Source organism: Leucopleurus acutus (genome assembly GCF_964270905.1).
Source record: "Leucopleurus acutus genome assembly, chromosome: 3".
In the NCBI taxonomy this organism is placed as follows: domain Eukaryota; kingdom Metazoa; phylum Chordata; class Mammalia; order Artiodactyla; family Delphinidae; genus Leucopleurus; species Leucopleurus acutus.
This window is the reverse complement of record NC_139145.1, coordinates 97,838,389-97,856,806: the sequence shown is the minus strand read 5'-3', so window position 1 is coordinate 97,856,806 and position 18,418 is coordinate 97,838,389. Positions and strand designations below refer to the sequence as shown.

Below are 18,418 nucleotides of genomic sequence, written 5' to 3'. Positions count from 1 at the left end.
CCTCTTGTAGCAGGAATTCCAATTTGAGCCTAAATTGAGTTTGCACTGGGATTCAACCACAATCTGGCTAATTCAGGAAGGTAAATGAGTCTCCTATAATGGAAAGGACTGGTTAGGAAGAGAACTTTGGTCTAAATTCAACAGATTGTTGAGGGTGTTTAATACTCAGCACCAGTGGACTCATGCCTCTGTCTTTGGGAGAAAGAGTTCAAAAAATTAAGTAAAAACCAGAAGAGCTGTTTCCTGGATGTCTACTAAGGCAGCCAAAGCTCAGGTTGGCACAGTTTTGCAGCCTGAGTGGTAGAAAGCAGCCCCAGAGTTCCTGTGTAAGCAGAGAAGGGGCCCAGAGTGCCTGCGCAGCTAAGAGGACCACCCTCACTCTGAATTGAGAAGATGCAGGAGCGGCCGTCTCTCTTTGATGCTCTGGTACTGGCAAGAGCAGTTGTGCCTTTGGCATGGCGTGGCCACCATTGGAGGCATGACTGTTTTTGGCTGGACCATCCATGCTTCTGGTAGACGCAGCCACAGAAGGCATCAAACACAGCACAAAAGATCAGAAAATGTTAATGGCAGATACTGTGTGGTACAGAAAGAAAGAGCCTGCAAGCACATGGGAGGTAGTCCCCGGAGACTGAAGTAGGATAGGGATTTGAGGGAGTTGGAACTCCTAAAAGAAGTGAAAAGTGATAAGGACAGTCATAGAATGGCATTGTTATGGTCATTGTGATGTTATTTTTATCCCTAAGATGTTGTGTTATCTAGGGTAAGATATGAAATAGAGTCTAATCATACTCCTAAAAACGGGGGTAGAATATCTCCACTTTAGGCAAAAACATGATGGCTCTGTTATGGATTGAATGTTTGTGTCCCCCCAAAATTCGCACTTTGAAGCCCTACCCCCAAATGTGATGGTATTAGGAGGTGAGGCCTTTGAGAGGCAATTAGGTTTAGATGACATCCTGAGGGTGAGGCCCCAATGATGGGATTAATTCTCTTGTAAGAATAAAAAGAGATACCAGAACTTCCTCTCTCAGCCATGGGAGCATGTAGTGAGAAGGTAGCCATCTGCAAGCCAGGAAGAGGGTTCTCATCAGGAACCAAATTTACCAGCACCTTGATCTTGGACTTCCCAGCCTCCAGAACTGTGAGAAATAAATTATTTCTGTTGTTTAAGCCACCCAGTCTACGGTATTTTGCTTTAGTAGCCCAAGCAGAGGCCCAGATGACTAAGTGATTTCTATAGAGGTAAATGTATTCTCCAGAGAACTTGGGGCTTGAGTCTAGGCTTCTGCTTGACTAAAACATTTGTATATTCTCTGTGTGGCAAAATGGCAGAACTGAAAATGCCATAGCAATTTGTGAGCCAATACGTGACCAGTGACCCTGCTCTGGCTTAGCCGCAGGTATCAAATATTTTCACTGATCTATTCATTTAAATATTCTATTCAACCATCATTTCTGGAATACCTACCATGTACCATTAAATATTTATCGTGAATTAGGTAGGAGCTCAATATTTTTGCTCTTTTGGGGCTCACATTTGGTAGAGGAGAGATTCTTGAGCCAGCGACTTTTTTTTTTTTTGCGGTACGCGGGCCTCTCACTGTTGTGGCTTCTCCTGTTGCGGAGCACAGGCTCCAGACGCGCAGGCTCAGCGGCCATGGCTCACGGGCCCAGCCGCTCCGCGGCATGTGGGATCTTCCCGGACCGGGGACGAACCTGTGTCCCCTGCATTGGCAGGCGGACTCTCAACCACTGTGCCACCAGGGAAGCGCAAGCGAGTGACTCTTAAATATTTCCCTCCTATCTCTGTCTTTGCACAATGTTTCCACTGATAAACTTTTCTTAACCTGTCCCATCCTACACCCTGCCTTGAAAATCTTGCTGAGCCTATGATTTTCTTTTTAAGGCTGTGATTTATCAAGCACTTATTATGTGCCATATATAATTCTCATTGCCCTAAAATTAATTGGTAAATGAATCCTAATTGATTTGCACAACAACCCTGAAAGGAAGCTATTTCCCCAGTTTGAATATTTAAAAACTGAGTCTTAGAAAATGTAAGCAACTTGCCCACAGTTATATAGTTAGTAAGTGTAAGAGCTGGGATGCAAATCCAGGTCTGTCTCACTGTGTAGGTCTGTGTAGACTGACATGACATCAAAGTTATATAATGGAGAGAACACACTGGGCTTGAGGCCAAATCCCAGATCTATTTCATATTGTCTATGTGAACTTGTGTAAATCATGTAAAACTCTGAAGCCTCACTTTTTTCATCTATAAAACTGAGATGAGAAAGTTACCTCAAGGATAGTTGCAAGAAGTAAAATATGAGATTTAGTTTGAAATCATGTAGCATGTAATTGTGCTTAGCTCAATGAATATTTATTAAGAGAAAATACTTCCGTCTCCTTAGGTCTCACCACAGGCCCATGAAGCTCTTGTGTTTGTGTAAAATGCTTTCTTTCTCTTGTGTGCGGACTTCAAAAGCACAATTGTTAGCCAACCTTTGGGTTATTGTCTTGAGGATCTGAGGTTATATCAGTAGCTCTTGAGCTAAAGTGTCTCCCAGAGGAGCAGAAGTATATTTTTACTCTGGCTTCTAAGTCCCCTAAGTTCTTGAGCACAGCTGTGTGAAATGAATTTTTAAAAAACTGAAGTTATTATGTAACCCTGCTTCTCTGGGTTTGAGAGGAGATGAACAGTTCAGACAAGTCCTAGGATTCCATTTAGGCAACTAAATGTTGCTAATAATTGTCAGAGCAAGACTCAGATAATCACATTAAATCTTCACAGGCATCTTAATGTTATTCCCTGCACGTCTTACATATGTGCTAGACAACTAATAGTTTGGCCCTGTGTGCCACAATGCACCCCAGAGCCATGAGGTTTGACAAGGACATGGTTGACAGTATTCCTGCTCTAAATATGATTCTCAGATTAGCAGTATCAACATCACTTAGGAACTTGTTAGAGATACAGAATCTTGGGCTCCACCCCAGACCTACTAAGTCAGAAACTGCATTTCAAAAGATCCCCAGGTGACTCTTGTGCTCATTAAAGTCTGAGAAGTAATTAGCCGTGGATTAGGAAGCATTTGGGCTCAGATCTAACCTGCAACGTAGGACAGTAGGATGGCAAGAGATGGTTTAACTTCCTAGCTGTGTGACTTTGGGCAACCTACTTAATTTCTCTGACTCTATTTCCTCATTTATAAACTGGAGATAATAATAGTTTCCATATCAAGGGTTGTTAAAGAGCAAATGTGTTAATAAATATAAAGCACTTAGGGCTTCCCTGGTGGTGCAGTGGTTGAGAGTCTGCCTGCCAATGCAGGGGACACGGGTTCGTGTCCCAGTCCGGGAAGATCCCACATGCCGCGGAGCGGCTGGGCCCGTGAGCCATGGCCACTGAGCCTGCGCGTCCGGAGCCTGTGCTCCGCAACAGGAGAGGCCACAACAGTGAGAGGCCCACATACCGCAAAAATAAATAAATAAATAAATAAAGCACTTAGCGTAATACTTGATTAATAGCAAGGGAGCCAAGTATTCTTGCTTTTACAAATGATGATGGTGATAAAATAAACTCCTCTAAGTCACACAGTTAGAGTAGAAACAGACAATTATAAGCCTAAAAAATAATTTAAGTTAGAAGCCACCAACTTGGGTTCCTGTCAGTGAAGAACCTTAAAGAGGAGGAAATGTTGATACAGAGGTGGCTTTGAGTAGATAATCTCTGGGTCAGCCAAGACAGCTTATCAGATAATAGAAATAGGTCATCAAGTATCTGACATACCTATTGCATACCAAAATTTAAGTTACATTATTGTTTCTTCTATCTTTTGTCATTATAAACCTGAATTTTTATTTGTCTGTTTGCTAAGAAAGTCAGAGAGACTGTCAATAAAAGACTAGAATATGCTTGTTATAACAGCAGTTATGAGAATATTTGCCATAAACAATTCTATCTGCTCATCTATGTTTATCATAGGAATTTGATTTTACTCTCTAACCTGTTGATAAATCAACCTACTATTATATCTCTGATTTGGCCCTAAATAGCTGGACCAGTATAAAAGGACTGTACAGATACTCTTAAAATTAGGAATCCGGATGAAGGCATAATGTTTTTTTTTTAATGTACAAGTAAAATAGATACTTGACAATTAACTTTAAAATGTGTATAGTAAAATCTAAATTTGCCATGTTAACAAGTGTGTCATTATTGCATGACCATTTAGTTAGGCAGACGGACAGGTACAGATAGGGGTATACAAAATAGATTCATAATAGAACTTCTAATTGTGTCAAATTGGGAAAATTTAAGTATATTATGATAAAAAGATACTAAACATTTATATATCATACAATTAGAATGAGTACAATCTGAGTTAATGTTGTTTTATGAGATTATAGTATATAATATATATATATGTATGCTATTTAATCTAGTTTTCCTTCCTCATTAATGTATCGCTGTCATAGCTTGTTTGTTTGCAATTTGACTTAAATACATCTTTTAAAGTCATCTCCATCTTTATAAGTATAATCAGTTCCTTCAAGTGTCTGGGTAGTAGAATCTCTTCTGCAAAAATATCTACAGATAATAACAATTTAGATAATTAAACAGAGGGGATTATATAGGTTATGGTGCACAGAGAATAATGATGTTTAGTTTATATGCCAGATGACATTTGCAAATGGTAATGAAATTTGCTTCTGAGAAATAAACTTCCTCTGCTGATAGAAAATCTTTCTATCATCTGATGAGAAAGATTTTCTTGAACCAGAGTTAGCTCAATTTGAGCTACTCTGGCATCATAATGTTGTAGCTTTCTCTTTTAACCACTTGGGTAAACTGGAATAACTCTCCTAAACACAGAAACTGTTTTGTTTTAAATGCTTAAGGTCTAATTAATCAGAGTAACACAGCTCATTTGTACCACGGGAAACCAGGAGAAGAGAGGAGGGAGGAAAGTCTCACAATTGTCTTTGTTCCTTGGTGTTAACAGATTTAAAACTTCACCTTTACCGCAAACTGTACCTCTGTAATGACAGTGACGAGGCCCAGCTGTGTGCCTTGGCCCTCTTACCTTACCAAGTGGATTTTGTCAAGGCATCAGTCGTGAGGGTGAAGGAGCTCAGTCGTTTAATGATACATTGGTTCAAGACATCATTTGCCAACACCACCAAGGAAAATAAGTATGTAACCAGCACATGGGCACGACGTGAGCCTTTCTCTTTTCAGGTCCCCTTTCTTTATTCTTTCAGGCTCCACCTCTTTCCTTGGTAGGGAGAGGGAATATATGTAGAGAGGGAAAGAGAGAGAGAGGAAAGAGAGAGGGAGGAAGGAGAGAGAACGATGTAGAGAATGAGGGCTGTTATAAAATATGGAACACCTGTATTGCATTATTTCAACTATAACATAATGTTTTGGTAGGAACCAAAGAATAGAAACTAAAATATTCAGTGGCATACCCAAATGGGTTGGTGCAAGGAAGTAAGGCACAGAAAAGGAAAAGGGAGACTACTAGCATGATTTGAATGAGCTGTTCAGTCGTTCAGTGTTCAGGCTTTAAGTATTCTTTCTACTGTAGCCAATTCTAACAGAGCAGAGTTGTCCTCTACAGGCGAGGGAGCCTCAAAAGTTGATATGTGCATGTTTTAGTATCTTTTCTTCACTTTGGTAGCAACAGGCTCTAATGTATAGTAAAGGGATGTGAGGGAGACTCAGATACTGGTTTGAGTATTTTAAAATAAACTTTTGAAAAACAGAGAACTAGAATATATTTGTATGAATTCTCCATTTGGCAGAAATAGCAGAGGCAGGGGGTTTATTATAACATATTTATATATGGCCACTTTCTGCATGGAATAAGTCTTCTTCAGCTATGTATAAAGTTGTTACAAATCTTGATTTGTTCATCTGAATCACACATTCTGTTTACTCTTTGTATATTTTTGTGTTTAATATTGACGACAACATTTGTCACTTTGTAAAAACATACATTACTCCTATATAGTTACCTCCTATTTCTAAACATCTCTAACCATTCTATATATTTTTTCTCTTTTGGTTGAGTAAAAATTTACTAGTAAAAATAGGAAAACTAGTGAATATAGAAAAAAGAAATAAATCTTCTTGCTTTCAGTAGATCCTTGGTCAGATGACAAGCCTGGTTTTGAAATCACTTTTTTTTTTGGTAGTAGAGAGCATTTATAGATCTGCAAGAAGGAACTTATCTAATAATGTAGCAGAAAAATAATTCTAAGACTTAAAAAGGTGGGGAAATTGGACCACATATGTTCCAATACAATAGTTGGTTTTCTATTTCAGGAAAGTAATCTTGTAATGTGTATTAAGTATTTATTATGTGTTAAGGATTTTAAAATATTCAAACCATCTGTCAAGTTAACTCCCCTCTAAGTTAAAACAAAACAAAAACAGGTGAAAGTAAGAAGTAAAATATTTCTCATTATTTGGTTTTAAAAAAAGAGTTGAGGCCATTTATATTAAGAATTTCATTAAAAAAGAGTACTCAAAGATTTTTAAAGAGATGTCAGAAATACTTAGGGGAACTACCCTTAGAGAAAATAAATCACGTAAAAAGAGTAATTTGTATATTCAGAATAGTGCTACTAAAGATAATGAAATTTGGGAATGAAGTAAAATTGTCATGATGAAATACCGTTCAAGACAAGTTTGGGAAACATGGAAATACATAGAAAGATTTACATGAACCAATTTTAAATGACTAAAATATGACACAAAATAATATGAACACATATCAGAGCTATATAAATATATATGTAATCATGCTATAAAAATGTGAAGTTCATTGCTTATTAAGTCTCCCCCCACCCCCAAATTTTCTTTCATAAAATGTGAAGAGCATATCCTGCTTGAGCAGTTTTCAACCATGGCTTACTTTGGGCACTTGGAAGCATCAGATTGTTAAAGTAGAGGTGGACTTTAAGTCTTGTGTCTATTGTCGTCAACCGCTGAGGGAAAATCACAGGAACTGAGTTACTGATTAGCTGAAATCTGGTTTGCTGTTCATTACCAGGACAAGAGGTTTCATCTATTTTTAGTTTTTTCTATTTCCTTTGTTGAGGTAAAAACAAATGATTAATATAATAGTAAGAAAATGCTACTCTGTTTTCCCTAAATTCTATTAGAGGAAATAAATTGCATGATTTTGCAATATATCATCAAAAGAGATGTCTGTGGCTAATGAATGCCAAGGCAGTAAAAATACATATTTGAATATCAACCACCATGAAATCCCAAAACTGTCGTGTTGGGTTTTTTCTCCCAAGTTTGTTTATCAGCTTTAAATTGTTTTCCTGGTATATAAACTGCAGTTTAAGACTTAATGTAAAAAAAAACCAAGTTTCTTTCTTCACCCTAAATCCCCACCTCCCAAAAATATGTTTAGAGCATATTCTCCAAATTTGTTTTTTATGTATGCTTAATTTAAAAAAAATGTATTTGCTGTTTATTGCTTTAAAATTTTTTCAGTTAATCTATATTGTATCTTTATATCTGTACATTGTGATCTACCTTACTTCTTTTAATGACCACATAGTACAGGACAACGCTGTCTAAAAAAATAGAATGTGAGGTTCAAATACGAGCCACATATGCAGTATTATATATTCTAGTAGCCACTTTAAAAAGTAATAGGGGAAATTAATTTTAATAATATATTTACCCAATATATCCAAAATGTTATCATTTCAACATGCAGTCAAAAGAAAAATTATTAATGAGATATTTTACTTTATATAACTCTTCAAAATACAGTACATACTCAAGTCAGACTAGCCACATGTCAAGTGCTCAGTAGCCACATGCAACTAGTGGCTGCCATATTGAATAGCACAGTAAGAGATGTACCGTGAAGCTATCTAACTAGTCCCCTATTGATGAACTTCCAATATTTACTATTTCAAACAATAAAACAAAAAATATACTTTTGTATATATCTTTGAGCACTAGTAGATGTTTTTTACAGAATGAATTCATAGAAGTGAAAAATGCTGGGTCAAAAGGATGGAACATCTCAAATTTTAATTGAGTTGACTCCAGAAAAGGCTATTTAGAGTCTCACCAATGGCGTGTGAGTGTCCCTTTCTTCACAGACTTACCAATGTTGGACATTATAATTCCTTTTTTGGCCAGTCTGATTGGTGGAAATATTGTTTTTGTTTGGTAAGTAGTGAGATTGAAAATAGAATTTCTTCTTCTGTAAATTGCCTTTTGAGCTTGGATTTTTCTCATAACTGAATAAACCTGTCTTCACTTTCTGGGTTAATGCAAGTACGTACAACCCTTCATTCTGTGTGTCTAGATTCCGGAGACTTCCCTCCTCTTACACAGTGGAGCTCCTCACCATATACATCTGGGAATGGGCGGAGAAGCCCCTGTTCTTCAGCCTGGTACAGGGAATGAGGGCAGTCCTCAAACTTCTTGTTTGATATGCAGAAATCGACGTTGTTTGGCACAGACACTATCATCCCAAGTTCCCCATTTTTGTAAAGGTTAACCAGAAGCACACAAGGTAACTATTTATTTTTTCTACACCCTTAAGATATAAGAAGCAGGTTTGCCATCAAGGAAGAAATTCTGGAGCAAAGAGTAGCTTTATCGGGATTCCATGTAAATGAGAAGGCCCTGATTACTACAAAGTCAATTCCCTTCAATTACTTCTCACAGAACTTTAATTCTAAAGTGTGAATTAAGAGTAATTTGAGTAAAATGAATAGAATGTGGATATAGACAACAAATGAGGAGGAAACAAGACTGAATCCAGGGAGGACACGCTTCCTCAGGTGAAACGGGAAAATGAGATCAAGTCAGAGTTGGTGGGGCAGGAACAATTGGCTGTTTTCTAATAGGTGTGGTTAGTCCTCCATGGACTCACTACCACAGTTCCCAGAGAGTCCTTTTCTTAACAGGGTTCCATATTTAACTCAGACATTCCTCTCTTCTAACTATACAGCAAATTGAAACTGGGTTTAGAAATGGAGAGCATGTTTTGCTTTGTTTTAGGCCATTTATTTTAGACCCTGTAAATCCTACTGTAAACGTGTGTGACACCTGCAACGCCTGGGATGAAGCTGCCCATGTGGCGAGACTCAGCTTACTGAAGGCTCTTTTCAGGGGAGTGAGAGCTGAGCCCCCCTGGCTTTTCACAAATGACTGGTGAACTGGGCAAGGAGCTACTGTCCTTGCATTTCTATGAAGAAAATAAAAAAGGATGCAAAACATGTTGCCAAGAACACTCTGGATGAAGGAAACTTGTCTTAATTTAATTCACTACTTTAGTGAACCCAATCTTTAACAAACATCACTTAAAAGGATCTGTCTCAGCCTTTAAGAGAATTTGCTTTGGTGGCCTTGTGACCAAAAAACATTTTTTTAAAAATCCAAGTGAGCACAATAAACAAATAAATAAAACAAAATCCCCAGATCCACTGAGAGAAGATTAACTGAAAGGGTAAAATAGCTCCCATTTTTTAGTTCATTAAAGTTTCAGGTTGACTTTTCAACTCTCCCGGCAATCTGGTATTTCCCTGGGTCACCTGCGTTTTCACAATTTCCCTATGAAAACCTGCTTGTATTAAGTACCGCCTATTTACTTCCAGACCTCATCTAACAGATTAGTACATGGACATAGGGAAATATCCGGGAGATACACAACGGATTGCCTCAGAATAACTTGTTTCCAAATCATTTTATAGCTTATCTGCATCATAACCCAGGGGTCAGAGTGGAGCCATACTTCAGGTTTGCAAGCTGCTCAGTCATGAGCAGGAATAAACAAACTACCCAGGTCATTGCACTATCCAGTTTTGCCACAATTGTTTTTAATTGTTGGGACCCACTGTTTTCTTTTCTATTAAAAGCAATAGCAGCCACTGGTAATGAAAGCCAGGGCCCACCAGAAATAGACCAGAGGAAATTTCCTGATTCTCTTGCATAGCAGCAATTCATCAGCACTGAAGGTATATGAAATGTGGCTGCAGAGTAATGCCAGTGATTAGGCCTCTCCACACAACAGAACTCTTACATATAAATGAGTGCTGTCCCCTTCAGGGCAGTCCTCAGAGAACCTGTATGCTTATTCCAGCGATGTGATTGGTCTGGAAACACTTTTGGATTTCCCCTCCAGGGGAAAATGTTCTTTTGAACATCTTTAATGGTGACAAAATTTGTCCTTTGAGGGTGAATTTTATTTTTGGAAATGGTACAATGTATTCATAGTGAACATCTGTTGTTTTTGGTCTACCCGGAATCCTTTTCCCCAACTAATGGTTGGAGAGACTGCATTTCTTCTATTGTTCACTTGGTCTCTGAAGGCTCTTGAGGAGAAATAGTTTCAAAAATGCCTTGGGGTAGGCTGTGACAAAGTGAGAGAGTGGCATGGACATATATACACTACCAAACATAGACTAGATAGCTAGTGGGAAGCAGCCGCATAGCACAGGGAGATCGGCTCGGTGCTTTGTGATCACCTAGAGGGGTGGGATAGGGAGGGTGGGAGGGAGGGAGACGCAAGAGGGAAGAGATATGGGAACATGTGTATATGTATAACTGATTCACTTTGTTATAAAGCAGAAACTAACACACCATTGTAAAGCAATTATACTCCAATAAAGATGTTAAAAAATAAAAAAATAATGATAAAAAATCTTAAAAAAAAATGCCTTGGGAAATGGCCACATTTTCCCTATATTGGTAACTGAACCCATATTTACCTGAGATGACTACTGCTCCCCTACTAGGTCATTTAGGTGGGATGGCTTCACCAGTAGTTCCAGGGGGCAGACATGTGACTCGGGTGATTGAGTCAACTGTAACACCACTGTGGCACTCGGCTCTGGAATTTGGATTTACACTGCTGGGAAGAGAACTTCTCATTCTGCTACGATGTAAGACTGAAACTGCTGGCCACCATCTTGCTGCTCTGTGGGGAGAGAGCCTGCTTATAAATGGAGCCAACACAAAAGAAAGGAGATGTGAGAAATGAGCAATGATACACATGGATGTGCACATATGTACACATCTATATAGTGAGAGAGATCAAGTCCTGGTTTGTGCTCCTGGATCCAGATGTACTTGGAGCAAAAAGTGTCCTGGGGCTTGTTTATGTCAATAAACTCCCCTTTTTGAGCCAATAAACTTCCCTTTTGCCTAGTAGGTTTGATTTGAGTTTCTGCCTTACTAATCCTGACTAATTAGTGATTCCTGACTAACCTGCTAGAACAGAGCCAGGTCTGATGAATGAATTAACTCAAGCAAGGAGTAAGGAAGGCACCAAGATACTGATGACAAATTTCTACTCAAGAAACATTCATTGAGTACCTGTTAAGTATTAGGCCTAATAGTCAAGATACTGAAATAAACTAGTCAGTTCAGGATGGCAAGGTGCTTTCTGCTGACAAAAGAGACTGACTCTTTTTTCTCTGACAAAAGACTCCATTCCCAAGGAGAAGCTCGTGACAGAAATGTCTTTGGGAAAGACAGCATTCTTGAGTATTGTCAGAGCATGTTATTAGGTTCCCAAGGTGACTAATTTTTAAAGAAGACAACAATTATTTGAGGTTATGAATTCTATCTTCATAAAAATAGAATTCTATGTCCCTCTGTGTCTATATATCTCCTGTGGAACATGAGAACACAGGAATTTCTATGTAGGGGGAGGAACAACATGATGGTTAGCACATAATACATAATACATAAGTTTATTTCAGATTTGGGAAGGACTCCTGACTGGTTTGAGAGCTTACATTGGAGTGGAAGGAACAGTGAGTGGGGAAAAGTTTAACTCTGTCACCAGTCCTAAGTCTAGTTTTCTTAGCAGCGTTTCTATTGCTTGAATAGGTTTTTCCTCATGTCAGCTTTCTTGGTCTATTCTTAGTATGAAAAGTCCAGGATAATCTAGAGCAATTTTGCTCTGAAATTAGTAAAGTGAGATTTCTTTGGTCGCAAAGCGTGTGATCCACTCAGGTAAAGAGTAAGTGAATTTACTGAAGGGTGCTTGGGCCAGCAGCTCTCATGGTTTCCTCATGGACCTCATGCTCTCACCTTTGACTTGTGTTTCTGCCTCTCCTTGCATCTGCTCTCCACACCAACCACCTCTCCTCTTTCTACTGACCAGCTTCCTCTGCTGACTCATCATTCCTACTTCCTCATCACTTCAGCCTGCACAGCGCTCATGAACATGACCCTTCCAACTTCAACTCCCAACTTGAACTGCCAAATTCCTTCCATGTTTCTTAGTTCACATTCCTGAGGGGGACAGACTGATCAGTCCAGTTTGTAGTTTTGAGCCAGATTACCCAGAATCACTGGCTAGCTATGGGACATCCATGATCAGGAGGGGGCAATGCCTGTGGAGCCAAATGAGAACACCAAAGAAGCAGGAAACTTTAGGGGCCTGGATGAGTACAATAATGCAGTCCTGGTTCATGTGCTTGTGTCTTTCCCCACAGGACCTGCAAAGTGGCTTAGTAGCTGCCATTTTTAGGTCATCCAATGTTCCTGTTTCTAGTGATACCAATTCTTAGAAGTTTTCAAAGTGTTTGTAGGAAAGGCAGGAGAAAAGTACTTCTTCAGTAAGTCAACAAGTAGAAGAAACCATGATCAGAAGAAGCAACAAGTGATGGCAGGGGGTGGGGTATTATCAAGCTAAATCTTGGGGTGGGGGGCAAAGAGAAAATAAGGGGACTATTTGGAGAACCAGTTTGAGACTAAGGAATATGCCCCCAGGAGGTAGGTCCACAATAATATGCCCTAGACCCACAGCTGCCCCTTATTCTGTTCTCCCCCGCCCACAACCTAGAGCATATTAGGTCCCATATAAATCAATATTTAAGGTACCCTATTGTTTATACAAGCTAGTCTAGGAAACTGGCCACCATTTATGACCTTGCTCCTATAGAAGAATGCATCCTCAGGATTGAACAACTGACTTACAAATGGACTTGTGACACGTAATTGCTGCTAAAATTGGGAACTGCCTAAAAATAGATAGCAATTTGGGACTTTCACCTGAAAACCAACAATCACTAGAGAATCATCAGCTCGCAGGAAGAAGCTTCTGCTTCCCTTTCCCACAACCTACTTTGCTCCAACGAAGAAAGTGCTACCAGGGTTTAGTCAGGTTTAAAGAAGTGACTTTAACCATGGGCTAATAGAGATTTTCACGGTTTCTAGTAAAGAGATTAAAAGTAATTCCAAATGTTGGAGCCAAAGTGATAAAAAGAGTGGGAGCTCTTTTGGGAGAGAAAAGGCAGCTATATATCTGCCCCTTCTGCTTGTCTCTAGCTTCCAGGAGGGGTAAAGAGGCAACCTTCCCCTCTCCCCTTTATTCCTTTCTGTGCTCTCTCTGCCAAGAGGCTAGTTATATCAGAAGGCCAGGGCTGTGCTGCCTACTAAAGAATGTGCTAGGTAGCTCTAGGCCAAAAGAACTCAAATTTAAGTGTGATCAGAAACACCTGGTGGAGTGGTAAATAATCCAGACTCTCTCCTGGAATTTGGCCAGCAGGTCTGGGTGTGGCCCAGGAACTTGTACTTTTAAAGGATGATTCTGGGGCAGTTAGTTTGTATATCATATTTGTGAAAGCAAGCCTGGACCCTGGAGCAGCATCTGGCTCTCCTGCTAAGGTGTGTGTGTTTGTGCACGCACATGCATGCTTGCTCTGCTTTAGTTCTGGGCTCCAGGAAAGCCTCTTGGTCAAGCAAAAGGTTTTGCTCCTCCCTAAATCAGAAGAGCTCAACATTTTGAATTTGGAGCCAATGCCAAGTTAAGTAACAGCTCCCACTAGTTAGGCCATAGACCTCTGAGCCAGAACTTCCTGGGTAGAGCAGTGGTTCTCAACCTTGTTGTACATTCGAACTACCTGGGGAGCCTGGGTCCCACTTCCAGAAAGTCTGATTTCATTGGTCTGGATGCAGTCTGGACAGTTGGGATCTTTTTTTTTTTTTGCGGTACGCGGGCCTCTCACTGTTGTGGCCTCTCCCATTGCGGAGCACAGGCTCCGGGCGCACAGGCTCAGCGGCCATGGCTCACGGGCGCAGCCGCTCCACGGCATGCGGCATCCTCCTGGACCGGGGCACGAACTCGCGTCCCCTGCATCGGCAGGAGGACCCTCAACCACTGCGCCACCAGGGAAGCCCCAGTTAGGATCTTTTAAAGCTCTTTGGATATTTCTAATGGGCAGCCAAAGAAAACCACTGTAGTAGGGAAAATAATTTTCATTTTCCTGGAACCCTGGCTAAAAACAATCTCAATATTCGCTCTTTAACATGGTGGACACCATAGAAGAAAGATTGATATTTGCATTTCTGCAAGGTAAAAAAAAACAAAACAAAACACCAACAATATATAATAGATAATGTCTTGAATAGTGTTTACCTGTAAACATAGTCAAGGATAACAAAAATATTCTTAGTCTGGCTTCTTTTGTCCTTTGGCAAGAAAGAAAGGCATGGCATGATATAACGGAGAACTCTCTGAAGCATTTCAGAGATAAAGTCAACTACAACAATACTCCTGACTTCAAAAGCTTTCCCTAAAGAAACCGAAAGGTGTTAAACCTTTATGTTTTCTCTTTGTCCTGAGACCTAGCTGACCAGATTCATCGTTGATGTAGGTACAGCATTTCAGGACTATCTATGGCTTGATTCTTTTCATTTTCTAGAAATAGGTGAATGAATTTAACAGCAAACATATCAATGGACTATATCTTTTGAACAAATAGACAGCCAAATTCTGATCATGAGAGGAACAATGACTTTATTAAATCTGTAATATTCTAACATGTTCACACAAATTTAGTGACTAGTTTGCTTCAAGCTGTTTTTTTCATAACAATCTGGTGTATTGGGGTTTTGTGAGAATTAAACTATCTCTTGTCAAAATACAGTGCAATTCTGTATTTCAGGATGATGACATTTATCTTAGAGATAGGTTAATGGGACGATGTCTGAGTTAGTTAGATCCCTGCTGAAAAGCGTAAGAAACTGTAAGTATGTGCTCAAAATTAAGAGTTCTAAACTGGGGGTCCTTGGACAGAGCAATGTATGGATTTGGGGGAGGTCCACATACGCTCTGAAGCAGTTTGTGTAATTTTGTGTGTATATGCTTTGTTTTATTTTCCTAGGAGAAGGCCCATAGCTTCTATCAGATTCTCAAAGGGTTTATAACCACAAAAGGTTAAGACACATAGCTCCATATATTTAAATAGAGAATCCTCCACTCTAGGCCCCTCCAACACAGTGTGCTATTGAGAACAAGACATAGAAATTGAAAAATAATAATAACCTACTTTGCTCTTCAACCCTGCTCTTCTCAGGGCCAGGATTATAGACATTTATGTGATGTACTGACAGCCATTAGGTCTTAGCTGAAACTGATTTGTGATAAATGAGCATCAAAGGGAGCAGCAGTGGCAAGGATTCTGACTTTTGCTTCTTTTGCTGAAACTTGTCTACCATTGCAGGAAGAGTAGGCAGTTTTGACCAGCCAGGAAAACTGATAGTGGCCAAGACAGAACCTCTGCTTTCAGTGTACAGAATGGGTACAGTTTTCTAATTGCAGGGCAGAGAATACATTTAATATTTTCCCAGCTGATTCCTGTTCCTGCATGTAATTAGATGGTGTCAGTTTGAGTTGGTCATTGTTAAAGGCTGCAAATGCAGTACAGATGTACCTACCTTTAATCACACCCAACATGGGAAGTTGTGGCTTTTCTGAAATGATAACGAGTAATGACTTTATGAAAAAATTACTTTAAATAGGAAGTAATTTAATTTTAAAATTTATTCAAATTATAAATATTAATTCTAATTCCTATTCGGAAATTTCTTCTAGGTGACGTTTAGCCTCATTATGGGGAGAAATGTGATTTTTTTGTTAAAACAATATTTTAAATAAAATGTATCTAATATTATACAGCATTACTTTTTCAAGACATTTGAGTAGGGCAGATATATAGCTAAATTTTCCCCTGATGTGAAAAATATGATGTATGAAGTTAATTTTTTATTAACAAGGTTAATTCCAAAATATATGCTCAGTATATAGTACTCAGTATACAGTTTTATGGGGATTCAAGGAGTGACAATTAGCACTGTAGATATTTAGATATGAAGCTAAACTCACATTTTTGTAAACTTTAATGTAATTATAATGGTTTTAGCTTTCATGAAACTTAATGTGCATTTGCCTAAACAAGAAGAAAAAGAAACCTTATTTAAAATTGAGAAAACCGTTTTCTTAAATTTGAATTATTGGAGTAAATGCAAGATAATCCTTTCCATGTTAAAAATAGGGAGATACTTGTAAGTGTTTAAAATTGACACTGCTGCCATTCTTAAATCTGAGTGACCAGGAACCATCTAAAAATTGGTTTGTATTTGCTTTTGGTTTCTAATCTGTTGATTGATCCGAGCCATTTTGAAAAAGAGATGGCAATGTTTTATCCCTTCTTTAAAGAAGATTCCAGTAACTTAAACTGAAAAATGACACTATGTTTGAGCTACTGGTGGCTTAAGTTCTTGAACAATAACAAAGACAGCTAATAATTCCTTTGCTCTAATGCATGAGAAACAAATCAAATGTGAATATAAGCATTGTTAAATGCTAATGATTTTTCAAAATGTTTTAACCTTTGAAATGACAGTAACTTTCTCCATTATAGATATATGACAGAAGTGGCAGAAATAAAAATGAATCAATTAATCTATTTGCAGATTGAAAATGAATATGACTGATTGCAGGACTCATAAAAGTTGGATATTAATTCTTCTTGAGGAATACAAGTGAGGGTACTATCCTGGGTGATATTTATCCCCATATGGAAGAGTGGATTGAAAAAAAAATTTATGACATTTTAAGCCACATTACATTTATACGGTATTTTCATACTATTACCAGTTCAAAATCTTTGATAGTGGGATGTCCAGATAAAATCCTCACTGAAGTTTTGGATTACACCTAGTAGAGTGTAAGTGATCTTGTAGCTTACAAAGCTTAGGAAGAAACTCTGACCCCTGTATATTTTTTAAAAGAATCCATATTGTTTATTTAATCCCAAGTATTTTTTAATTGCTATCATGCTATTTTCCCCAGTCCTGGCTGGTGTTCTTTTCGGGGATGCTACATTGACCCATTCTTTTAAACAACATATATAATCTAGCAAGGCACATGTCAACAAGGCTTCAGGTTAAAGCCAGGCCTGGAAAATATTTTTCAAGCAATCCTGTCTCCATCCTTTCAGTCTGAGGTGGAACTGTCGAGAGTGTGATGGGAAAATTGTATTGAGTGACATGTTGGGTCCTATAAGGGTCCTCCTACTCTGAGATTCTATGAATGGAATGGGTGGGGAGAATTAGTACAGTCTTCAGGCAGCATCTATAGCTGCTAAAGCCTCTGATGACCTCCTTCTATGAGCTTCCTAATGTTACAGTCCGGCCTCTGCCTGCCTTGGGGGCAGCTGGGACCTGGCCTTGTTAGTGATAGCTGCAAAGGGCCGTGAGGCTCAACTGATCATCACTGGGTGAGGAAGTGTCAGGATCACTGTAGATCTGAGTCAGGGCTAAACTCAGGATTTCTTTCTTTTCTTTGTAAAAACGTAGTTCTTGTCCTGCTTTCCTGGCTTCCTCCAACTCCCTCAGGGCCATTCGTAGCTCTTGGGAGAGAATTCCTGGTGACTCCCGCTCCTTCATGATCCAGTCCAGGGCCATGTGGCTGCGCATCTTTTCATCTAGGGAATACTGGGAATAGTAGGAGATGACTTCCTGGGAGCCAAGAAACAAAGTCCAGAGTGTCAGTAAAGAGCAACAAAGGTACCTGGGCTCATGGCCTTCTGACGCCTCCTTTCCTGTGCCTCCACTACTCCCAACACACCCCCAGGGGTTCTACCAATAACCAAACCTCTCTGATGTTCACAAACTGAAGCCAAATCTCAGGACATACCTCTTAAAGGAAACAGAGGGCTAAGCTTGTACACAAAGTAGGGTCACTCCAGGTTGAATCAAAACACTACCACCAGGAATGACCCAATAACGTTCACAGAACAGAGCTCTGACCTTGCTAGAAAATATGTCTTCCTTTGAAAATGCATTCCTATAACAATTGGTATGAACATTATCTCATTCACGGAACTCTTCTGCTCAGCATTATCTCCTTTGGCAAGATAAAAAGGGAAACAATTATATGGAAGGATTCGGACAGAACTGGGTTTGGTCACACCCATTGCAGAAAGCAGGGAACTTTGAATCAGGACAAGACTTAGACACCAGGAGAATCAACTTCCTAACTGCTATGTTGTTAGCATAAGGAAGATGACAGACTGAATGGCTCACAGAGACTATGGGAAGAACTTTAAAAATGTATTATGGAAT

The 18,418-nt window shown here is 39.2% G+C and overlaps 1 protein-coding gene across 1 annotated transcript in view; it reads right to left on the bottom strand.

Annotated features, from left to right (window-relative positions):
- Positions 1–17,524: 17,524 nt before the first annotated feature.
- The window catches only part of LIX1 (limb and CNS expressed 1), a gene marked incomplete at both ends in the record, with an annotated part of 47,199 nt that continues 46,305 nt past the window's right edge, over positions 17,525–18,418 (bottom strand). The window contains one exon of the mRNA XM_082835969.1: positions 17,525–17,812. Within this exon, the coding sequence (XP_082692095.1) occupies positions 17,525–17,812 (288 nt within the window). The remainder of the gene's footprint in view (positions 17,813–18,418) is intronic.